The 23,742-nt window shown below is 39.3% G+C and overlaps 1 protein-coding gene across 4 annotated transcripts in view; it reads left to right on the plus strand.

Annotated features, from left to right (window-relative positions):
• LOC104105486 (vacuolar sorting protein 18) overlaps positions 1–23,486 on the plus strand; it is a 75,407-nt gene extending 51,921 nt beyond the window's left edge. For all 4 annotated transcript variants that reach the window (XM_070186288.1, XM_070186287.1, XM_070186289.1 and 1 more), the window contains 4 exons: positions 646–801; positions 1,075–1,236; positions 22,452–22,568; positions 22,814–23,486. In XM_070186288.1, the coding sequence (XP_070042389.1) occupies positions 646–801; positions 1,075–1,236; positions 22,452–22,568; positions 22,814–22,987 (609 nt within the window). In that variant the 3' untranslated portion in view covers positions 22,988–23,486. The remainder of the gene's footprint in view (positions 1–645; positions 802–1,074; positions 1,237–22,451; positions 22,569–22,813) is intronic.
• The last annotated feature ends 256 nt before the right edge of the window (positions 23,487–23,742 follow it).

The following is a 23,742-nucleotide window of genomic DNA, read 5'->3' on the forward strand; positions in this document are numbered from 1 at the left end:
AAAAGAGATATGGAATTTAAGAGCAACTAGTAGGTCTCAATGAGAAGTTCGATGGTCCTGCATCTGCAGGTTGACAACACATACTGTATAAAAGGCAGAATATTTGGCTGAGTCTGAGATTTTTGTACTACCTTACCTACCATGCTTTGATCTCTTCTTTTATCAATTCTATCATGACTGTGTTACTAAATTTATGATTGGTTCAGAAAATCTAAAAAATACTCATTCTTCCATTTTCTTCATGGTTTAATTCGTTTGCATCAAGCAAATCATTTTATTTGGACAATCAATTTTCAGTCTCTGTTTTCCAACTCCTAGCCAGGGGCGGATCTAGCACTATTGATGTGGGTTCATTAGAACCCATAACTTTTAGCCTAGACTTGGATTTATCTATGTAAAATCCACTGAAGTTGCTGAAAATGCTGAACTATGAACCCAAAACTCAAACAAGGTGATGGGCTCAGTGGTTGGAACATGAGTCATGAACTCATAGAAGGATCTGCCTCTGCTCCTAGCTAAGAGTTGTTTGAGCTTCAGTCTTTTCTCTAAACTAAGCTTTTAGTGCTTATGTTGTCTTGTCATTCGATAATGGTCTTTTCTATGTTCAACTGCTTCTACATTAACTTGTTTCAATAATTTTTATAGGAAGCAATTTGCTCATCCTTAGAGGATTACAACGAGCAAATTGAAAAATTAAAGCAGGAGATGAATGATGCAACCCGTGGTGCCGATAACATTAGAAATGACATCAGCGCTCTTGCTCAGCGATATACTGTCATTGATCGGGATGAGGAATGTGGGGTAATGGTCTCCTGATGTTTGTTCTTTTGCATTTCTTTAGCATTACCTCCATTATATGCTTGTATCTGTATTGCTTATTTCTTTCTCTCTTAGGCATATAATCTGATTCTGTCGCAGACTTCAGGATAATAGGTGTAGCCTGCTAGTATTTTATTCTTCATCGTATCTGCAATATTTTTTGTTCGTAGACTGATGTACATGCATTCCTTTGGCTTTCTTTCTTTCTTTTTTTCCTTTTTACTAAGCTTCACTCCAATATTTTTTCATTTTTAGGTTTGTCGGCGGAAAATATTAAATGTGGGTGGTGATTATCGGATGACTAGAGGTTATATGGCTGTAGGACCAATGGCTCCCTTCTATGTCTTTCCGTGTGGTCATGCGTTTCATGCACAATGCCTGATAGCTCACGTGACTAGGTGTACTAATCAAGCTCAAGTAAGTAACAGGAGTGTCTTTTCCTGCTCAGCTTCTTCTCATCATTTGAATAGTGGTTGTACTGCTTTGTCTTCTCATCTCTTCATATATGTGAGAGCACATTTTTATTGTCTTATCTGTATTTTGCATTATTGACATTGGCAAACCATGTTGAAAATGATCTTGTTACTTTTGCTTAGTGCAATTATGAATTAGGTTATTTGCTTGAAAATTTATTCACTTTTTGGGAATTATGAAATTCGGCGCAAGGGATGGAGGTAAAGGTGAGATTCAGTCTCAGGACCTCCTGGCTATGGTCTAAGCTTTGAACATTAAACCAACGCAGCAGATCAGTGTTGTCAAAGGTTCATTTAAGGCGCGCTTAAGCCCCAAAAAGCTCAGGGAGGACGCTTCGCCTCTCTTAAGCTGCGTTTTTGTGTAGGCAAGGCACTTAGGCGTACGCCTCATTGCCCATGAGTTCTATCTTGGACTAGCGGTACTAAACAACAAATATTATCGGCAAATAAGTGTATTAACTGTTAAGGAAAACATTAGGAATGAATTTGTTTCTTTTTTCTTGTATTACATATGTATTTTTACTTTTTTTCTTAGTTGCGCCTTTCTATACTAAAGCCCGCACTTTAGTTGCACTTTGCGCTTAAAGCCCCAATTGAATTGGAGCGCTTTTTAGAGCTTTTCGCTTTTGACAACACTGATGCGGATAGTTATGTTGCAGGTTGCTAGGTTTTCAGAGTAAGTAATAGTGTTTCTGATGATAATGTCTTTTTCTTTCTGGTGTTATGCTGGTCTTCTCAATATTTAGTTGTCTTTAGAAATTTTGAAGAGATTTCTTGGTTTAACAAGTTTGCATGGATATGAGTGGGGCCTTTTAGGCAGTGACTAAACGATTAGTAATTGGATTAGTTGAAAATGTTCTCAAAACCTGGGTGGGTGAACACTGATTTGATGCCTTCGCTCTTACATTTATAAATTACATTTGTTAGAAAGGGTGAGATGATTATGGGTAATTTTCTGTGAAGCTCAACATTCGTGGAACAACTGATAATAGCAAATAGCCTTAAATAGAGTGGATTGCAAGTGTTGACTTCAGGTCCGAAATCTTTTATGTCATGGTATATACACGCTGTATTCATCACACAAATTTATGTAGGGATGGAAATCATCTTCTTGGTGTTGCTGTTGCTATTGTTCAAGGATTGCCATTATCTGACTTCTAAATTATGTTAATAAAAGCCATAACTTCGTTGCTTAAAGCTATGAAGCTATGCAACACAATGGTCTTCATGGGTGAAGTCATGCGCTTTAGAGAGTGTATGCTTTAAACAATGACGCACAAAGTGAATACTTGCTTCTTACAAAAGAAAAATATTAAAAAATAATGACGCACAAAGTGATTCTGGCAAGAATTAGTTGCTTCTTTGAATTTCAACTTTGAGGAGTTGGACTAATATCCGCATCATTGTATATTGGATACTGAAATTAGTTACTGTGAGAAGGCACGGGAGAAAATATGTTATTGATATTAGATGAACAATACAATACAAGAGGTCCTTATTTATAGCTATACTATACAAGGACATACTATTCTTCTACCAATGTGGGACAATACTACACTATATACATGATGTAAACTAACACTCCCCCTCAAGTAGGTGCATACAAATCATATGTACCGAGCTTGTTACATATATAACCAATACGAGGACCAGTGAGAGACTTGGTGAAAATATCTGCAAGTTGATCATTCGACCTCACAAACTTTGTAGCAATCTCTCCTGAAAGTATCTTTTCGTTGACGAAGTGACAATCAATCTCAATGTGCTTAGTTCTCTCATGGAACACCGGATTTGATGCAATATGAAGGGCAGCTTGATTATCGCACACAAGTTCCATCCGACTGATTTCACCAAATTTCAACTCCTTGAGCAATTGTTTGGTCCAGACTAGCTCACATGTTGCCATAGCCATTGCTCGATATTCTGCTTCTGCACTAGACCGAGCAACTATATTCTGTTTCTTGCTCTTCCAGGACACCAAATTTCCTCCTACTAAAACACAATATCCAGACATAGAACGTCTATCAGAAGGTGATCCTGCCCAATCAGCATCTGAGTATCCAATGATCTGCTCATGACCTCGATCCTCAAACAGTAACCCTTTGCCTGGAGCCGATTTTATATATCGAATAATGCGGACAACTGCATCCCAATGACTATCACAGGGAGAATTCATAAACTGACTTACAACATTCACAGGATAAGAAATGTCGGGTCTAGTCACTGTGAGATAATTTAATTTTCCAACCAGCCGCCTATAGCTTGCAGGATCGCTAAGCGGCTCCCCCTGTCCTGGCATAAGTTTAGAATTCGGATCTATCGGAGTGTCAACAGGTCTGCAACCTATCATCCCCGTCTCCTCAAGAATGTCTAAAGCATATTTTCTTTGAGAAATAATAATACCTGAGCTAGACTAGGCAACCTCAATACCTAGAAAGTACTTCAATCTGCCTAGATCCTTAGTTTGGAAGTGCTGGAAGAGATGTTGCTTCAGATTGGTAATACCATCCTGATCATTGCCAGTAATAACAATATCATCAACATAGACTACCAGATAAATACAGAGACTTGAAGCAGAGTGCCGATAAAACACAGAGTGATCAGCTTCACTACGAGTCATGCCAAACTCCTGGATAACCGTGCTGAACTTACCAAACCAGGCTCGAGGAGATGCTTTAGACCATAAAGTGACCGACGCAAGCGACATACAAGGCCACGAGACTCCCCTGAGCAACAAAACCAGGTGGTTGCTCCATATAAACCTCATCCTCAAAATCACCGTGAAGAAAGGCATTTTTAATGTCTAGCTGATAGAGGGGCCAATGACGAACCGCAGCCATGGATAGAAAAAGGCGGACCAAAGCCACTTTAGCCACGGGAGAGAAGGTATCACTGTAATCGAGCCCAAATATCTGAGTATATCCTTTGGCAACAAGACGGGCCTTAAGTCGATCAATCTGTCCATCGGGACCAACTTTGACTGCATAAACCCAACGACAACCAACAGTAGATTTACCTGAGGGAAGAGGAACAAGCTCCCAAGTACCACTTGTATGTAAAGCAGACATCTCGTCACTCATAGCCTGTCGCCATCCTGGATGAGACAACACTTCACCTGTAGACTTAGGGATGGAAACCGAGGACAAAGAAGATATAAAAGCATAATGGGGAGATGACAGACGATGATAGCTCAAACCGACATAATGAGGATTAGGGTTAAGTGTGGTCCGTATACCTTTCCGAAGTGCAATCGGTGTACTAGGAGCAGGGTCCGCAGCAGGAGCAGGGTCAGGTGCAGGACGAGAACCAGTTGGGCCTGATGGAAGACGCAAACGACGATGATAAGTCAAGAGTGGTGTTCCTGTGGCTGTGGAACTAGGGGGAACAACACTAGACTCCTCAACGGTTGGTACGGATGAAACCTCTGTGGTCGAAGGTGGAGGAAGAGCTATAGTAAACTCCTCAAAGGTCGGTATAGGTAAGACCTCAGATATATCATGGTGGTCAGCAGAGGTAAAGAAAGGTTTAGACTCAAAAAATGTGACGTCAGCTGACATAAGGTACATACGAAGATATGGAGAATAACAACGATATCCCTTCTGAACACGAGAATAACCAAAGAAGACACACTTGAGAGCACGAGGAGCTAACTTATCTTTCCCAGGGGCTAAGTTATGAACAAAACACGTGCTCCCAAAAACACGAGGTGGAAGAGAGTATAAGGGTGACTGGGGAAACAATACTGAATGCGGAATCTGATTCTTGATGGGAGATGAAGGCATCCGATTAATCAAATAACAAGCTGTGAGAACTGCATCGCCCCAAAAACGCAACGGAACACGAGATTCAATTAGAAGTGTGCGAGCAGTCTCAATAAGGTGCCTATTCTTTCTCTTAGCAACCCCATTTTGCTGAGGGGTATAAGGACAAGATGTCTGATGAATAATTCCTTGAGAAGTCATAAACTGCTGAAATTGAGAAGATAAATATTCTAAGGCATTATCACTGCGAAAAATGTGAATAGAAACACCAAATTGGTTTTTGATTTCAGCACAGAAACTCTGGAATATAGAAAATAACTCAGAACGATCTTTCATTAAGAAAAGCCAAGTACATCTTGAATAATCATCAATGAAACTGACAAAATAACGAAATCCCAAGGATGAACTGACTCTACTAGGACCCCATATATCAGAATGAACTAAGGAGAAGACAGACTCTGCATGACTCTCAACACTACGCGAAAAGGAGGCTCGGGTATGTTTCCCAAGTTGACACGACTCACAATCTAATGTAGACAAACTAGATAAACTAGGCACCATCTTCTGAAGTTTGGATAAACTCGGATGTCCTAAACGTTTGTGGATTAGATCTGGAAGATCTGTAACTAGACATGTTGTGGAAGGACCGAGTGAGTTTAGGTAGTAAAGACCTTCTGATTCACGTCCTGTACCAATTGTCTGTCCCGTACTGCGGTCCTGCATAATAAAAGAATCGTCAATAAAATATATACCACAATGGAGGGCACGAGTCAAACGACTAACAGATGCAAGACTAAAAGGACAGCCAGGGACATAAAGAACGGAATCTAGGGTGATAGAAGACAAGGGATTAGCTTGTCCAACTCCTTTTGCCTTAGTTTGACATCCATTGGCTAAAGTAACAGTGGGAAGAGACTGTGAATATACAATATTTGACAAAAGTGATATATTACCAGAGATGTGATCAGAAGCGCCTGAGTCCATGACCCATGGGCCAAGAATGCTAGACTGGGAAACACAAGCAAAAGAATTACCAGTAACAGAAGTATCAGTCTGAGCAACTGAGGCTACTAGTGGAGATGTCTGCTTACTTGCTCGATACTGAAGGAACTCATTATATTCTTCTTTAGATAAAGAAAATCCTTGGTTACCTGGAGTCTCGGTTTGAGCAATGTAAGCATTTTTGGGTGGACGACCATGTAAGGAATAGCACATTTCACGAGTGTGTCCAAGTTTGTGACAATAAGAACACTTGGGTCTAGATCTTCCAAAACGACCTCCTCCTCGTCTATGCTCCATAGTTTGAGATGCCCGAGCATCCATTGTCTAGGATGCAAGAACAGATGAATCAAGTATCTGTGATGAGATCACTGGTGGACTTGGTGCTGCAGCAAGGCGGAGCAATCGAGAGAATAATTCATCAACTGTCGGGACAGACGGACTAGCGAAAATCTGGTCGCGTACTGAATCAAGATCTTTAGGAAGTCCAGCGAGAGTAAGAACGAGAAACATCTTCTGTCGCTGCTCCTGTTGTTTTTCCACACTAGCAGAAACTGGCATCAACTTCTCAAATTCCTCCATGACTGCCTATACTTGACCCAAGTAAGTAAACATATCCAATTCCTGCTTCTTTAAGTTTGTCATCCGTGATATCACATCATAGAAGCGAGATATGTCATTAGTGTATAAAGTGCGTGCCTTTGCCCAAACCAAATAGCATGTTTGGAATGGACGAAACAAGGGCATCAACTTGGAATCAATAGATCGCCACAAGATGCTACAAAACTGAGCATCGATTTTTGCCCAAAGTGTTATTGCCTTTTCATCTCCATCGCTAGACTGTTTGATTAGATGATCTTGAACACCTTGACCTCTACACCATAACTCGACAGATGAAGCCCAAGCTAAGTAGTTTGAACCTCCCATTAAAGGTTTCGAGGTAATAATAGCACTAGAGCTTCCAGATACCAAGGAGAGGCGATGTTGATATCTTCATCATCACTGTACGAATCCGTCGAATAGTCAGGGGAAGAATCTGAGTTGGGTTCTTCCAGAATAGAGAAGAGTTCCTTTTCGGCATCTTCACTGATTTCAAGAAGATTAATCTTCTTCTTCTTTCTATCAGATTTGCACTGGCTGGCCCTGTGACCGGTTTTACCACAGTTCCAACAGACATCTTTGGTTTTGGAAGACTTTGTAGGTCTTCTGAATTTGGATTTCTTTCTAGGTGAATCATCGAAATTTTTCCTAGTTTTATGGCGACGGGTCTTTCTGGAAGACCTGTAGGCTTTGTCCTTCTTGGAAGAATGAGTAGAAGGAGCAACAATATTTGTATAACCGAAGTCTTGACAGAAACTTCCTAATTCTTTTCTAGAAGAGTGTTGCTCTTTTTTGAGTTGATTTTTGAGTTTGATGTCAATATAGAGTTCTAGACCTACAACGTTGATAATGCTAACAATGTCACCATAAGTCATTTGATGGTAAAGAATTTTACCCTCACAACGATCTTGAATCTTGGTGCGGACTTTGCTAGCGAATAAAGGAGGGAGACCGCTGATGAAGCGTTCTTTCCAGAAATCTAGATGACAGTCAGGTCTAATCATAACCTTGCTGATGAATTGGTTTTTATACCAGATAAAGTCATCTAAGGATGGACATGATAGATTGTTTAGGATTTGTAAACTTCTATCTTGGAAGAGTTTTGGTTCTCCGATGAAGTGTTTTGCTATGTGGCAGAGAAGGGTAGCACAAGCGTCTTCTCTAGTTATCTGGGAAGTAGTTTCCATAGGAGTGGAAGTACCACCTATAACCATAGCAGTAGAGGCAATTCCTTCGGTTTTGACTACGGTTTCAACAGCCGTAGCAGAGTAGATGGCCTGTCTAACATCTTCGGTGAAATAATTATCCCACCAATGTTTCAACATGCCTGTAAATCCGGCTACAATCATAGAGGCGACTTCTTTGTCAGAAGATCCTCTTATCTTGTAAGCTGTAATGCAAACTCCCATTTCATGAAGTTTATGGTAAATTTGATGCTCTGCTAAAGCATCAATGTTCCATTCAATTATGCTTCTTCCTTCGTGAGAAGTAGAGGCAAGGAAATGATTTTCCTCATATTGAATATCTGGAAATGAGGGACGCTTATGGTAATTTTTGTAATTATGAAAGCGTTCGTTGGAAAGTTTTTGGAGAAGGTCTTCCTTCTCTTGGATAATGGATATCTTTCCCTCTTTATACCCTCTTTGGAAATATTGAAATTGGCCAACTGTTTGTTGATCTTGTCAAGAACATTACCACTGACTTCAAAGGTATCTTTGAGTTTTGGATATTTGTCTTTTGAAAACTCAGCGATTTTGAAACCTGGGTTTGGTTCAATATTCTGACTAGAACTGGGTTGTGAAAAGGTTGGCTTTCCACTAAATAGAGACTTTTCTTTGGAGTCTTCTATTTGTCTTGAGATGACATGAAGGAGTTGATTTGAGTAGTTGTTTTGTTCAATAACTCGATCAAGATCTGAACAAGCAACTATATTCGTAGATTTTTCGCTTTTGGTTTTAAAAGGAGAAGCAGAGATAACAGTATTGGAAACTGGGATTTTTATTCCTTCTAGAGGAGGAGTGACAGACTCAACAACTTTGTTGTTACCTGTATGCCACTTGTTTATGAGGACTTGCAGGCAGTCTTTCTGATGTTCGTATTTGCCAGATATTTCAAACCACTTAAAGAAATCGATTTCACATCTCATTCTTTTCATGTCTGATATCCAACAATTTCTGAAGTCTTCTCTCTGTTTGAGAGAATAAGTGGCAACATACCATTTTCTTTTAGGTATATTGTCAGGATGAGACCACTGACGGTCGATCTTCTTTTGATCCAACGTGTAAGGATCACCGGATCTGATCATTTTGAGAAATTCAGGAACTTCTTCCTGAGGAGGATACATATCGCTAGGGGTTGGACTAGCTGGATGATTTTGGTAATAGACTTTTGGGACTGTATGGGAGAAGTCTGCTCCCGTGACTTTCCCTTTGTCATTACCAGTAATCAGAACGGAAGTTGCGTTTTCAGTTACGCTGTCCTCCGGGGGTTTAGAAGAAAAAGGTACAGAAGGAACAATAGACCTTCTTCTAAAAGAATTAGTTCTGCTCGGAAGATTGGAACTTGAACCTAAGAATTTGAGGTCAATAGATCCATCAGAAAATTGAATTACCTGTTCAATTTGAGATCTTTCAAGATTCGAAGTAGAAGGTTGAGTTATGGCATCGAAGTGCCATTCATCACTTGTGAGTATATCATTCCAGTTAAGGAGTCTAGGAACAAATACCGTGCTATGATCAGTATTTGCTTCCATAAGCATGGTGACTCCTTTGACACTTTCAACTCGAGCTCTAGGTGCAAGAGTAGTGTCCATGAGTCTGTAATAGACTCTGTGAATGATAGCTACTTCACGAGTATTGGTTTTGCTATTCATGTTCTTTGTTTTGACGTTTAAGGTCAAAGTATCCATGACGTTAGGGTCATTGATATCTACAGAGAAAGTAGGATAGCAGTTAAAGTATACCGGGCCATTGGCTAGGTTACTTTGAAGGACTCCTAAGAGAGAGTCGTCGAAGTTCAAGAGACGAGCATCTCTTAGAAGGACGCAGATGGGTACGTCTAAACCTTTTCTGAAAAGAGGTTTGACAGCAATCTGGACCAGACCAATATGCAAGTAATTGAATTGACGTCTATATCTATTCAAATCTTGCTCAGAAAGTAATTTAATAATTTCTAAGGAATTATTAATAGCAATAGTGGACTCACAGGTCTTAATGTTATGCTTCTTAATGAAACTGAAATTTCCTAATTCATAAATCTTTTTAAAAGGTTCGTTGGGGATGTTCCAATTTTGTAAATCAGTTTCTAGTTTAGCAATCTTAGTTGCTGCAGAAGATAAATTAACACTATTTAAAATATGCTGGTTTGAATTCATGATATGAAAATACAGTCTAGGGGCTTATAGAGCTAAAATAACTATTCAATACGTATAAATAAACAGTAAATATGCATATATCTATTAGATACAGTACCTTAACTTCTTAGATCTAAAGGCTTCTTAATGGTGTCTTCTTGGCATTACATCCTTTTCTCTAAAGTCATCTTAGCGACGGGATCACCTAGCAAAGTTTAACAGCCTACCTCGGCAACAACAACCTATCTCTTTCAGGCTAGCCAACGTCTGAGCCGGATATTAATCGGTTACTTCATACTTATAGAGAAAATAATAACCTCATATGGAACTTTGAAGCATTTTAGAACCAGAATTTAAAGAACTATATATAAAATAGATATAAGTATAATTAAAGTTTAAAATTTTATAATAAAAGTAATTTTGCCATGCCCTAGACAGTTTATGTACTTAGCTGCTCATGCTAAATACGTATACTGCCAACATGGCTCTGATACCAAGGAGAGGCGGAACGAAGTGCAGTATAAAATTCTATTTAAAACAGTAAAAAGAAAAGCCCTTAAAACTTACAGAAGCTTTTATTTCTTGAACATTAAAACATAGTAGAAAATAAGAGAATGCAGGGGAGAGAGGTCTTAGAAAATTGGGGGAATTTTCTTCTGCCTCTTACAATGGGAGATGGGAGTCTTATATAGACTAAGTGTGGAATACCTTTAATCTTTAGGCTTACAATTGTATGGTCAGATTTGATCGACAAACAATCATGGGTTGTCCAAACAGTGAAAGTTGTCTTCTTTTTAAAAGTAAACAGTAAAAAGGATAAGATTCCTTTGTTGATGCAGACTTTGTCGGTCTTGGTTGATGTAGACTTTTTAGTCGTAATTTGGGTCCATGTACGCCAAAGCAATCCCCTTTGGATCGCACATGTCTCCATTGCTGCTTTCTCCTGTAGAAGCAGTGTCTTCAATCAATTGCATGATTTGGCTTTCTTCATAGGTGTCTATGTTCTGTAAGGCTTGTTTCAGCTTTTCTTTGAGAGCTGCCTTGGAGGGTGAAGCTTTAGGGAAGCTTTGTTGGATATTCTTAGGGATTTTGGGGACTTGCTGTTTAGGAGTCCATCCTTTGATCTTGACTTCTTTAGATAGATATTTCATTCTATCAAATTCTGCCTTAGTGAAATTCCAACTGATAATGAAGGATATACGTTTCTGAATAAAATACTTGCACATTTTAATGTGCTCAGGTAAAGTGGAAATGGCCTCTTTGGTCTGAAAATCATCAAACCTGCTGAGGAATTGTTGTGGGAGGATTTCTCGGTTTCCTCCGAATAGGTTCCACCATTCGTAGAACCACCTAGGAATTATAGCTTTAGTGATATCTAAGCTATACTTGACGAACCAAGTATGTCCTGGCCTATGATACAGAAAATTAAACCATGCTGCTTTATAATCGTGCCAGTTATAAGTCTGGGGACGATGTGTCATGGTAAGTGCTACTGGTGTGTGCAAATGATCTACAAACCACTCAAAATGTGATAAGATTTTTTTAATGGTAAACCTAGAGTAATTAATGAACCCTGGTCTATTATCACATAAAGTATGTTCTACTTCAATGGAGTCTGTATCGATGAGGATAGCTTCGTAGAATCTCCTCGTCTTATATGGACTGTCAGTATCCACATAATTGAAATCCGTAAAACAAGGTTTGATTAGGTCTTCTATCCTGAGACCTTCATACTCCTTGTCTAGAGCCAATATGGGTAATACCTGGATGGTAATGTAGTCGAACTTTTCTTCTTTGTGAAGATCTTCTTGTGAATTCTTCTTTGTTGAAGGGTTGACTGCTTCTGCGAAAGTTTCTGGAACTTTCATGGCGTAGCTCTCTTTTGTCTGAACTGAAGAGCTGGATGCTGATCCTTTTTCTAAAGGCTTAGGTTGTGGGTTGGTAAGTTTCTCTGAGGGAACGGGAATTGGTGCTGGTAATTTCGGATATTCAGCTAGAGCTATATATCGGTTTTGAAAAGAAAGTTGTGGCCTTTGAGGGGCTGTTGATTTGCTAGGAGTGATAGGAAGAGGAGTAAATGGTCTAGCCATTTGTGGTTTAGTGATTTCTTTTCCTTTGGAGGGAGTGTTAGGCTTGAAAGACCTCATTTTTTCCCTGTAAAAATTCTCTTGTTAGAAAAACAGGTAAAGAGTTATTTTCTCCTTTAATGAAATCAATTTTGAAATCAAAGCTAGATAGTAGAGCTTGCCATCTAGCAAATATCTGTTTTGAAACAAGATTTTTGATATCTTTTTGAAGAATTTCTTTAGCAGATTTACAATCTACTCTAACCAAAAATTCTTTGTTAACAAGATCATCTTGAAACTTAGTGATACATAGCACTATAGACAAGACTTCCTTTTTAACAGTAGAATAATTTTTCTGGGCGGAATTCCAGATTCCTGAAGTAAAGCGAACCAATTGTTCAGAAGGCTCAATGGAAATCTTTTGTTTAAGGATTCCTCCGTAACCTATGTCTGAAGTATCTGTTTCAACAATCATAAAAGCTTCTGGGTTAGGGATTCCTAAGTAAGGAAGGTTTTGTACTAATCCTTTAACCTGGACTACGGCCTTTGTTTGTTCTGAGCTCCAAGGGACAGGATTCTTTCTAAGTCGTTTGTAAAGAGGTTCACAGACCTGTCTAATATTGGGAATAAAATCAGCAACATAATTGAGACTTCCTAAGAATCTCTGTAGTTGGGTTTTATCCGTAATCTCATTAGGGAATTTAGACGAGAACTCAATGGCTCTACAAATAGGTTTATGAGATCCTTGGTATAGGTCATGGTCTAAGAATCTAATGGAAGTTTGGAAGAGTTTAATCTTCTGAGAACTAACTACCAAACTGTTCTTCTTAATAATATTAAGGAAGGTATTGAGATGTTTGAAATGGGAATCTATGTTCTCAGAAAAGATAAGGACATCATCTATGTAAACAATAGACATATAACTGTAATCGTTAAAGATGGAGTTCATGATGTTCTGAAACTCAGATGGGGCATTCTTGAGCCCAAACGGCATCACATTCCATTCGTATTGGCCGAAAGGAACGTTAAACGCTGTTTTGTATCTGTCTTTTTCGGCGACTTGAATTTGCCAAAAATCAGATTTCATATCGAACTTACTATAAACGTTGGCTTTGTAAGTTCTTTTCAAGAGATCCCTTTTGCGAGAAGGCACGGGAGAAAATATGTTATTGATATTGGATGATAAATATAATACAAGAGGTCCCTATTTATAGCTATACACTACAAGGAGATATTACTCCTCTTCCAATGTGGGACAAGACTACACTATACATATCTATAAACTAACACTCCCCCTCAAGCCGGTGCATACACATCATATGTACCGAGCTTGTTACACATGTAACTAATACGAGAACCAGTAAGAGACTTAGTGAAAATATCTACTAGTTGATCATTCGACTTTACAAACTTTGTAATAATATCTCCTGGAAGTATTTTTTCTCTGACAAAGTGACAGTCGATCTCAATGTGTTTAGTCCTCTCATGGAACACCAGATTTGACGCAATATGAAGAGCAGCTCGGTTATCACACACTAGTTCCATCTTGCTGATTTCTCCGAACTTTAACTCCTTGAGCAACTGCTTGACCCAAACTAACTCACACGTCGCCATAGCCATGGCCCGATATTCGGCTTCGGCGCTAGATCGAGCAACTACATTCTGTTTCTTGCTCTTCCACGAGACCAAATTACCTCCTACTAGAACACAATATCCAGACGTAGAACGTCTATCAAAAGGTGATCCTGCCCAATCAGCATCTGTGTACCCAACAATCTGCTCGTGGCCTCGATCCTCGAATAGTAATCCTTTGCCTGTAGCTGACTTTATATACCGAAGAATGCGAACAACTGCATCCCAGTGACTATCACAGGGAGAATCCATAAACTGACTTACAACACTCACCGGAAAAGAAATGTCAGGTCTAGTCACTGTGAGGTAATTCAATTTGCCAACTAACCTCCTATATCTCGTAGGGTCTCTAAGAGGCTCCCCTGTCCAGGCAGAAGCTTAGCATTCGGATCCATAGGAGAGTCAATAGGTCTGCAACCCATCATTCCAGTCTCCTCGAGAATGTCTAAGGCATACTTCCGCTGTGAAATAACAATACCTGAGCTAGACTGAGAGACCTCAATACCTAGAAAATACTTCAATCATCCCAGATCCTTAGTATGGAAGTGCTGAAAGAGATGTTGCTTCAGATTAGTAATACCATCCTGATCATTACCAGTAATAACAATATCATCAACATAAACCATTAGATAAATACACAGATTAGGAGCAGAATGCCGATAAAACACAGAGTGATCAGCCTCACTACGAGTCATGTCGAACTCCTGAATAATTGTGCTGAACTTACCAAACCAAGCTCGAGGGGACTGTTTCAAACCATATAGTGACTTGCGCAATCTGCACACACAACCATTAAACTCCCCTGAGCAACAAAACCAGGTGGTTGCTCCATATAAACTTCTTCCTCAAGATCACCGTGGAGAAAAGCATTCTTAATGTCTAACTGATAAAGAGGCCAATGACGTACAGCAGCCATGGACAAAAAGAGACGAACAGATGCTACTTTAGCCACGGGAGAGAAAGTATCACTATAATCAAGCCCAAAAATCTGAGTATATCCTTTTGCAACAAGACGAGCCTTAAGCCGATCAACCTGGCCATCCGGGCCGACTTTGACTGCATAAACCCAACGACAACCAACAGTAGACTTACCTGCAGGAAGAGGAACAAGCTCCCAAGTGCCACTCGCATGTAAAGCAGACATCTCGTCAATCATAGCATGTCGCCATCCTGGATGAGATAGTGCCTCACCTGTAGACTTAGGGATAGAAACAGTGGACAAAGAAGATATAAAAGCATAATGTGGTGACGACAGACGATGATAACTTAAACCGACATAGTGGGGATTAGGATTAAGTGTGGATCGTACACCTTTGCGGAATGCAATTGGTTAACTAAGAGTAGACAAGTCCGCAGTAGGTGCAGAATCTGATGCGGGGCGTGAATCACCTGGGCCTGATGCTGGATGTGGACGACGATGATAAGTCAAGAGTGGTGGAGCTGCAGAAGGTTGAACTGGATTATGTGGAGGAACTGGAGCTATAAGTGGTGGAGCTACAACCGGAGCTGTAGGTGGTGGAACTGGAGCTATAGGTGGTAGAGTTACAACTGGAGCTATAGGTGGTGGAGCTACAACCGGAGCTGTAGGTGGTGGAACTGGAGCTATAGGTGGTAGAGCTACAACTGGAGCTATAGGTGGTAGAGCTACAACTAGAGCTGTAGGTGGTGGAGCTGGAGTGACTGAATCTCCAAAAGATGAAACTGGTAGTACCTCAGAAATATCTAAGTGATGACCTGAACCTGTGAAGTATGATTGGGTTTCAAGGAAGGTAACATCATCGGACATAAGGTACCGTTGGAGGTCAGGAGAGTAGCATCGATACCCCTTTTGTGTTCTCGAGAAACCCAGAATTACGCACTTAAGAGCACGAAGAGCTAACTTATTTGTTCCTGGAGTAAGGTTATGGACAAAACAAGTGCTTCCAAAGATACGGGGTGGAAGAGAGAACAAAGGTAAATGGGGAAACATGACAGAGAATGGAACTTGGTTCTGGAGAGCTGAAGATGGAATACGATTAATAAGATAGCAAGATGTAAGAACGCATCCCCCAAAAAAACGCAACGGAGCACGAGATTGTATGAGTAGGGTACGAGCAGTTTCAATAAGATGTCTATTCTTTCTTTCAGCTACCCCATTTTGTTGAGATGTGTACGGACAGGATGTTTGATGAATAATCCCATGCGATTTCATAAACTGCTGAAATGGGGAAGACAAATACTCTCGGGCATTATCACTACGAAATGTGCGAATAGAAACCCCAAATTGATTTTGAATTTCAGCGTGGAAGGTCTGGAAAATAGAAAACAGCTCAAATCGATTTTTTATCAAAAATATCCAAGTGCACCTAGAATAATCATCAATGAAACTGACAAAGTAGCGGAATCCTAAGGTGGAACTGACCCGACTAGGACCCCAAACATCTGAATGGACTAAAGTAAAAGGTGACTCTGCTCGATTATCAAGACGCCGAGGGAAATGGGAGCGGGTATGCTTACCGAGCTGACATGACTCACACTCTAGAGCTGACAAGTGAGATAAACCAGATACCATTTTCTGAAGTTTTGACAAACTGGGATGTCCCAACCGTTTATGTAATAAATCTGGTGAATCAGTAACAGGACAAGTTGTAGAAGGAAGACAAGATGTGAGTCCATGTGATTTAGCAAGGATAAGGTAATAAAGTCCGTTTGATTCACGCCCGGTACCAATGATCCGCCCCGTACTGCGTTCCTGTATAAAAACATGGTCATCAAGAAATAAAACAGCGCATTTAAGTGATTTGGCTAAGCGACTAACAGCTATGAGATTAAAAGGACTATTGGGAACATAAAGGACTGAATCTAAATGTAAGAAAGGAAGTGGGCTTGCTTGACCTATTGCAGTTGCCATGGTTTGAGACCCATTGGCCATTGCGACTTTTGGAAGAGATTGAGAATACGAAATAGTAGTGAAAAGAGATTTGTTACCAGAAATATGATCTGATGCACCTGAATCAATGACCCAAGACTCAGAGGATGAAGATTGGGAGAAACAAGTCACGCTATTACCTGTTTGAAGAACAGAAGCTATCTCAGAAGATGTCTGATTACATGCTTTATACTGAAGGAACTCAATATACTCTGCTAAAGAAACCATCCGACTATTCAAAGCATCGGTTCCCATGTCGCTACAATTTGTAGTAGTATGGTTAACTTGAAATAGTGGAAATAAGTAAATCCTGTGAGAAAACTGAAGAAATAGCTTGAAAATATAAAAGTGGCCGGAATTTGATTTGAATTAGATGGGTAGGCTCGGAATTTTGAGGAGAACACACTGTCCTGAAGAAGTTTCGCGAAAAAATGGCCGGAAAGTGGCCGAAACCCTCGCCGCAAAAGTTGTTCCCGGCGCGTGGAGGAGCGTGGCGGCTTTTCTGCCGGATAAAATTTCAGGGGTTGGTAGTCGGAGGGTGATCTACCTCGTGGTGGTGTTGGTTTTAGCACAACACCGACAGAAAGTGACTTTCACTTAGACAAGCCTTAGGTCACCAAAAAAATTACACGATGACTAAGTTCTTTCTTCCCGGTTAACGCTGGAATGACGCACAACGATCTTTTCTCACTAATGCTCTGATACCATGTGAGAAGGCACGGGAGAAAATATGTTATTGATATTGGATGATAAATACAATACAAGAGGTCCCTATTTATAGCTATACACTATAAGGAGATATTACTCCTCTTCCAATGTGGGACAAGACTACACTATACATATCTATAAACTAACACCTTTTGTTAGGAATGGGATATCTAATCCATTTTAGGACAGCATTTAGAGTCTTATAGTTAATGACTAGTCTTGGAGCACCTCTTTCTTTCTCTGCACTTTTGTTAACATAAAACGCAGAGCAACTCCAGGGAGATTTAGAAGGGCGAATAATATTATTTTTAAGAAGATTTGAAATCTCCGTTTTGCAAGTTTCCATCATTTCTTGATTCATCTGAATAGGTCTTGCTTTGGTAGAGATGACTTGTTCATTGAATCCCTCAATGTATGGAAGCTCGACTAAATGCTTTTTTCTTTCCCAAAAAGCGTTAGGAAAATCAGACCATATTTCTTTTTCGAAAATGTTTCGAAGGTTGGCTATCTTAGTAACCATCTCCAGGGTTTTTAAAATCTGCTCGATTTTCTTAACTCTAATTTCATTTTTTAAAAAGGTTATATGCTGAGAAAGCTTGTTTATGCGAAAAACAGTATTTTCTCTAATGAAATTACTTTCATCTTGTGAAAGGGTTTTAACAAAAGGAAAATGCAGTTCTTTGCTCCAAGGGACATGATTCTTTCTAAGTCGTTCGTTAGTTGGGTTTTATCCGTAATCTCATTAGGGAATTTAGACGAGAACTCAATGGCTCTACAAATAGGTTTATGAGATCCTTGGTATAGGATTAGTACAAAACCTTCCTTGCTTAGGAATCCCTAACCCAGAAGCTTTTATGATTGTTGAAACAGATGCTTCAGACATAGGTTACGGAGGAATCCTTAAACAAAAGATTTCCATTGAGCCTTCTGAACAATTGGTTCGCTTTACTTCAGGAATCTGGAATTCCGCCCAGAAAAATTATTCTACTGTTAAAAAGGAAGTCTTGTCTATAGTGCTATGTATCACTAAGTTTCAAGATGATCTTGTTAACAAAGAATTTTTGGTTAGAGTAGATTGTAAATCTGCTAAAGAAATTCTTCAAAAAGATGTCAAAAATCTTGTTTCAAAACAGATATTTGCTAGATGGCAAGCTATACTGTCTAGCTTTGATTTCATTAAAGGAGAAAATAACTCTTTACCTGATTTTCTAACAAGAGAATTTTTACAGGGAAAAAATGAGGTCTTTCAAGCCTAACACTCCCTCCAAAGGAAAAGAAATCAGTAAACCACAAATGGCTAGACCATTTACTCCTCTTCCTATCACTCCTAGCAAATCAACAGCCCCTCAAAGGCCACAACTTTCTTTTCAAAACCGATATACAACTCTAGCTGAATATCCGAAATTACCAGCACCAATTCCAGTTCCCTCAGAGAAACTTACCAACCCATAACCTAAGCCTTTAGAAAAAGGATCAGCATCCAGCTCTTCAGTTCAGACAAAAGAGAGCTACGCCATGAAAGTTCCAGAAACTTTCGCAGAAGCAGTCAACCCTTCAACAAAGAAGAATTCACAAGAAGATCTTCACAAAGAAGAAAAGTTCGACTACATTACCATCCAGGTATTACCCATATTGGCTCTAGATAAGGAGTATGAAGGTCTCAGGATAGAAGACCTAATCAAACCTTGTTTTACGGATTTCAATTATATGGATACTGACAGTCCATATAAGACGAGGAGATTCTACGAAGCTATCCTCATCGATACAGACTCCATTGAAGTAGAACATACTTTATGTGATAATAGACCAGGGTTCATTAATTACTCTAGGTTTACCATTAAAAAAATCTTATCACCTTTTGAGTGGTTTGTAGATCATTTGCACACACCAGTAGCACTTACCATGACACATCGTCTCCAGACTTATAACTGGCACGATTATAAAGCAGCATGGTTTAATTTTCTGTATCATAGGCCAGGACATACTTGGTTCGTCAAGTATAGCTTAGATATCACTAAAGCTATAATTCCTAGGTGGTTCTACGAATGGTGGAACCTATTCGGAGGAAACCGAGAAATCCTCCCACAACAATTCCTCAGCAGGTTTGATGATTTTCAGACCAAAGAGGCCATTTCCACTTTACCTGAGCACATTAAAATGTGCAAGCATTTTATTCAGAAACGTATATCCTTCATTATCAGTTGGAATTTCACTAAGGCAGAATTTGATAGAATGAAATATCTATCTAAAGAAGTCAAGATCAAAGGATGGATTCCTAAACAGCAAGTCCCCAAAATTCCGAAGAATATCCAACAAAGCTTCACCCTCCAAGGCAGCTCTCAAAGAAAAGCTGAAACAAGCCTTACAGAACATAGACAACTATGAAGAAAGCCAAATCATGCAATTGATTGAAGACGTTGCTTCTACAGGAGAAAGCAGTAATGGAGACATGTGCGATCCAAAGGGGATTGCTTTGGCGTACATGGACCCAAATTACGACTAAAAAGTCTACATCAACCAAGACCGACAAAGTCTGCATCAACAAAGGAATCTTATCCTTTTTACTGTTTACTTTTAAAAAGAAGACAACTTTCACTGTTTGGACAACCCATTATTGTTTGTCGATCAAATCTGACCATACAATTGTAAGCCTAAAGATTAAAGGCATTCCACACTTAGTATATATAAGATTCCCATCTCCCATTGTAAGAGGCAGAAGAAAATTCCCCCAATTTTCTAAGACCTCTCTCCCCTGCATTCTCTTATTTTTTACTATGTTTTAATGTTCAAGAAATAAAAGCTTCTGTAACAAGCCAATCTGGCAATGAATGCCATTGTTCTGGAGCTTTCTGTACTTGTGATAAAACTCCAGTCTCCATCAAAGTACTTTCAGATAGTTCCAAAGAAGCTCTGTTTGATGTTGTCCAATACATCGCAGATGATGAGTCTAGGAAGAAATACTTGATTGAACTCAAGAACCTTATTCTGACTCATCAAAGTGACAGACCTAAGACTAGGTCAGTTGTTGAACCTTTCAGCATGAAGCAAGTCAGGGCTCGCTTCGATAAACCAGCTGAACCTTCGATTTCTGATCTGAAACACGAAGTTTCAGAACTTAAAGAAGAAATCAAAGATATTAAATCTAGACTTGGGAAAGTCAAAATTGATGTCTTAACAGAACAGGTTCTTAAACAGGTCGAGACTTATGAATATAAGTCAGAAAATGAAGAAGGACCTGAACTTCATGAAAGTGAGTATCATTCTGAGAATGAAAACTCTATCGATCTTCGTCTTACTAAAGATAAGACTTCGCTACCTCAAGCTCCCGGCCTTACGGTCATCACTAGTATCAATTCCTTCGGTACCTATAACTAGTACCTATAACCATAGCAGTAGAGGCAATTCCTTCGGTTTTGACTACGGTTTCAACAGCCGTAGCAGAGTAGATGGCCTGTCTAACATCTTCGGTGAAATAATTATCCCACCAATGTTTCAACATGCCTGTAAATCCGGCTACAATCATAGAGGCGACTTCTTTGTCAGAAGATCCTCTTATCTTGTAAGCTGTAATGCAAACTCCCATTTCATGAAGTTTACGGTAAATTTGATGCTCTGCCAAAGCATCAATGTTCCATTCAATTATACTTCTTCCTTCGTGAGAAGTAGAGGCAAGGAAATGATTTTCCTCATATTGAATATCTGGAAATGAGGGACGCTTATGGTAATTTTTGTAATTATGAAAGCGTTCGATGTTTCTAGACCCAAAAGCATCAAATCCCAGAGACATTGTTTCAAATTATTACCAAATAGGAGAAAGAATCAACTGTAATCCACTGAAACAGTGTACGGAAACACAAAAACAGAATACTGAAATACTGTAACTGCCGGAATCTACTGTAGCTGTCGGAATAACACTATAGCTGCCGGAAAAAACTCAAAGTTGTCGGAATGAAATGAAAACAGTAGGGGTAGGATCGGAATTACCAGGCGACTCAACTGTTCTGAAGGAAGATTTTCAAAAAATGGCCGGAAGTGGTCGTACGCGCCGGCGCGTGAGCTCACGCTCGTGAGCTTCTAATGGCGTGTGGAGGCGCGTGAGGAGGCTGCTGCCGGAGTTTTTCACTGGGGTTTGGTCGCCCGACAGTTACGACTCTTGTGGTAGTGTTGGATTTTGCACAACACTGACAGAAATGAAGCAGATGGAAAACAGCCTTAAAAAAGTATTGATTTCTCTTTTCCGGAATCGCTGGAATTTATGCACAGCGATTTCTCTTTTCCGGAATCGCTGGAATTTATGCACAGCGATAAGTCTCTCACAATTGTTCTGATACCATGTGAGAAGGCACGAGAGAAAATATGTTATTGATATTAGATGAACAATACAATACAAGAGGTCCTTATTTATAGCTATACTATACAAGGACATACTATTCTTCTACCAATTTGGGACAATACTACACTATATACATACTGTAAACTAACAGTTACTTTAATTGTAATTTAATTCTTAGAGTACTAAACTCGTATATGTTTGATATTTTTAAATTCTCCGTAAATTGTGTGCTTCATTTCAATTAAGTATGCGCTTCACTTCTTACTTTTTGCTTCAAGGCCAATGAACCTCGTGTATTTTTCGCGCTCTTCACTTTTGAAAGCATTGCTTGTAAAGAACTGTCAGGTTTAATTAGTTGATTTGTTCTTCCTCCTCCTGTTCTTCAGATATGTTCTCCAGATTTTTTGAGTTCTTGTTTCCAGCAATGAGCCAGATTCTCTTCTTTAATTAACGTGAAAATATCCTTTATGCGTAAATATTAGCATTGATAAGTTGTCCATGATGGTGCCAAATATAATGTGCTCAGATATTATCTGTTACCTCTTTGGTTTAATATCTTTGCTTCTAATAATTGTTAACGAAAAGTAGATCTATTTCAGTTCTGCTTTTCCGCAATGACCAATTAACAGGACAAATAAGCATAATCTTGCAGTTGATACTTGCAATCATAAATATCCCTGAGAGGGCCACGTATATGTCCTCCAATACCATCTGTTACGTCTTTGGAACAAATGTCTTTGCTTTTGGAAATTACTTGGGTTGACAGTCTCTATAATGTTTTCCTTAAAATGGTATTGCAGGCCGAATACATTCTGGATCTGCAGAAGCAACTTACTTTACTTGGTGCTGAACCTAAGAATGTGTCAAATGGTGGCTTGTCTGAAGAACCACTAGTTAGCGTGACTCCCATGCATAAGGTTAGTCTTATGCTTATAAAATATCACTCCCTTTAAGTGGCTAATTAATTATAAAAGAAGTTTTTTTTTTCCAGTCATTTTGAGTGTCTTAGTTTTTGATAAAAAGATGATCCATTTCAAACTGAAAGGATCTTGTCTGAGACAAAACCAATCGTATGAGCTCACTCGATGTTGATTCATCTAGATAATGTAGCCCTAGTTTCTGGCTTTCCGTATTTGATTGTTTGCCAAACTGGATGCTGCAGATCCGGTCACAACTGGATGATGCTGTAGCCAGTGATTGCCCGTTTTGTGGTGACCTTATGATCCAAGAGATTTCTTTGCCGTTCATCCTACCAGAAGAAGCAGAGGAATCTGAATCGTGGGAGATAAAACCACATAATTATCCTAGTCAGAGAAGCCTTTCTTTGGCTGTGTGATTTTATCATCTGTTATTGCAGGTTTCTCCCTGCAATTGCTTGTTTAGGTTTTCCCCAGAAAAAAAGGGGCTTGTTTGAGGTGCTAAAAGAATTGCTTGTTTGAGGGGGGCTAAAAGATGCAAAAGAAAAAAAAGATACTATCGTGAAACAAGAACACGAGGCACTTCACTAGTTGAAGAGATAGAACTTCTTGGTATGAGTGGGTGATCGCAAGCCTGTTTGAGGTGCCAAATAGAATTGCTTGTTTTAAGTGCTAATTTATCAGGTTTGACAGTAATTGTTGCAACATGAAGCTAATGCAAGTGTGATTGTTGGGGCAATAAATCGCCCGAGGATATTTCATGAATCTGGGAAAAGCTTTCTTTTTCCTCCTATGTCTATTGTATCATTTTGTGGTAAGACCTGTTCCTCCAATTGTTGTATTATGAGTCAAATATAAACTTTATTTGAGAAAATATATGATCACTCCGCATGGTAATACATTAAGCAGTTGTGTCAAGTTTCAGTGTTGCTGGTAAAATGATGCAAACAGGGAAAGGTGTCATTTTGTCTTTTGATTTCTGTGTATCCTTCAGCTGCTGCTTTGTTCTAAAATTTTCATGATATGGAAATGTCCATTTGATTGCAGTGTCTTAATACATGATAATCAAAAGCTGGAACTCCGCACAACAAAAATGAGCAAATTGCACTTTGGTCCCTTATATTTGCTTCAAATGAGTTCCATGCGTAATGCTGTTTGACCGAAGAATATAATT

The sequence above is a fragment of the Nicotiana tomentosiformis genome, chromosome 10 (assembly GCF_000390325.3).
Source record: "Nicotiana tomentosiformis chromosome 10, ASM39032v3, whole genome shotgun sequence".
Taxonomy (NCBI): domain Eukaryota; kingdom Viridiplantae; phylum Streptophyta; class Magnoliopsida; order Solanales; family Solanaceae; genus Nicotiana; species Nicotiana tomentosiformis.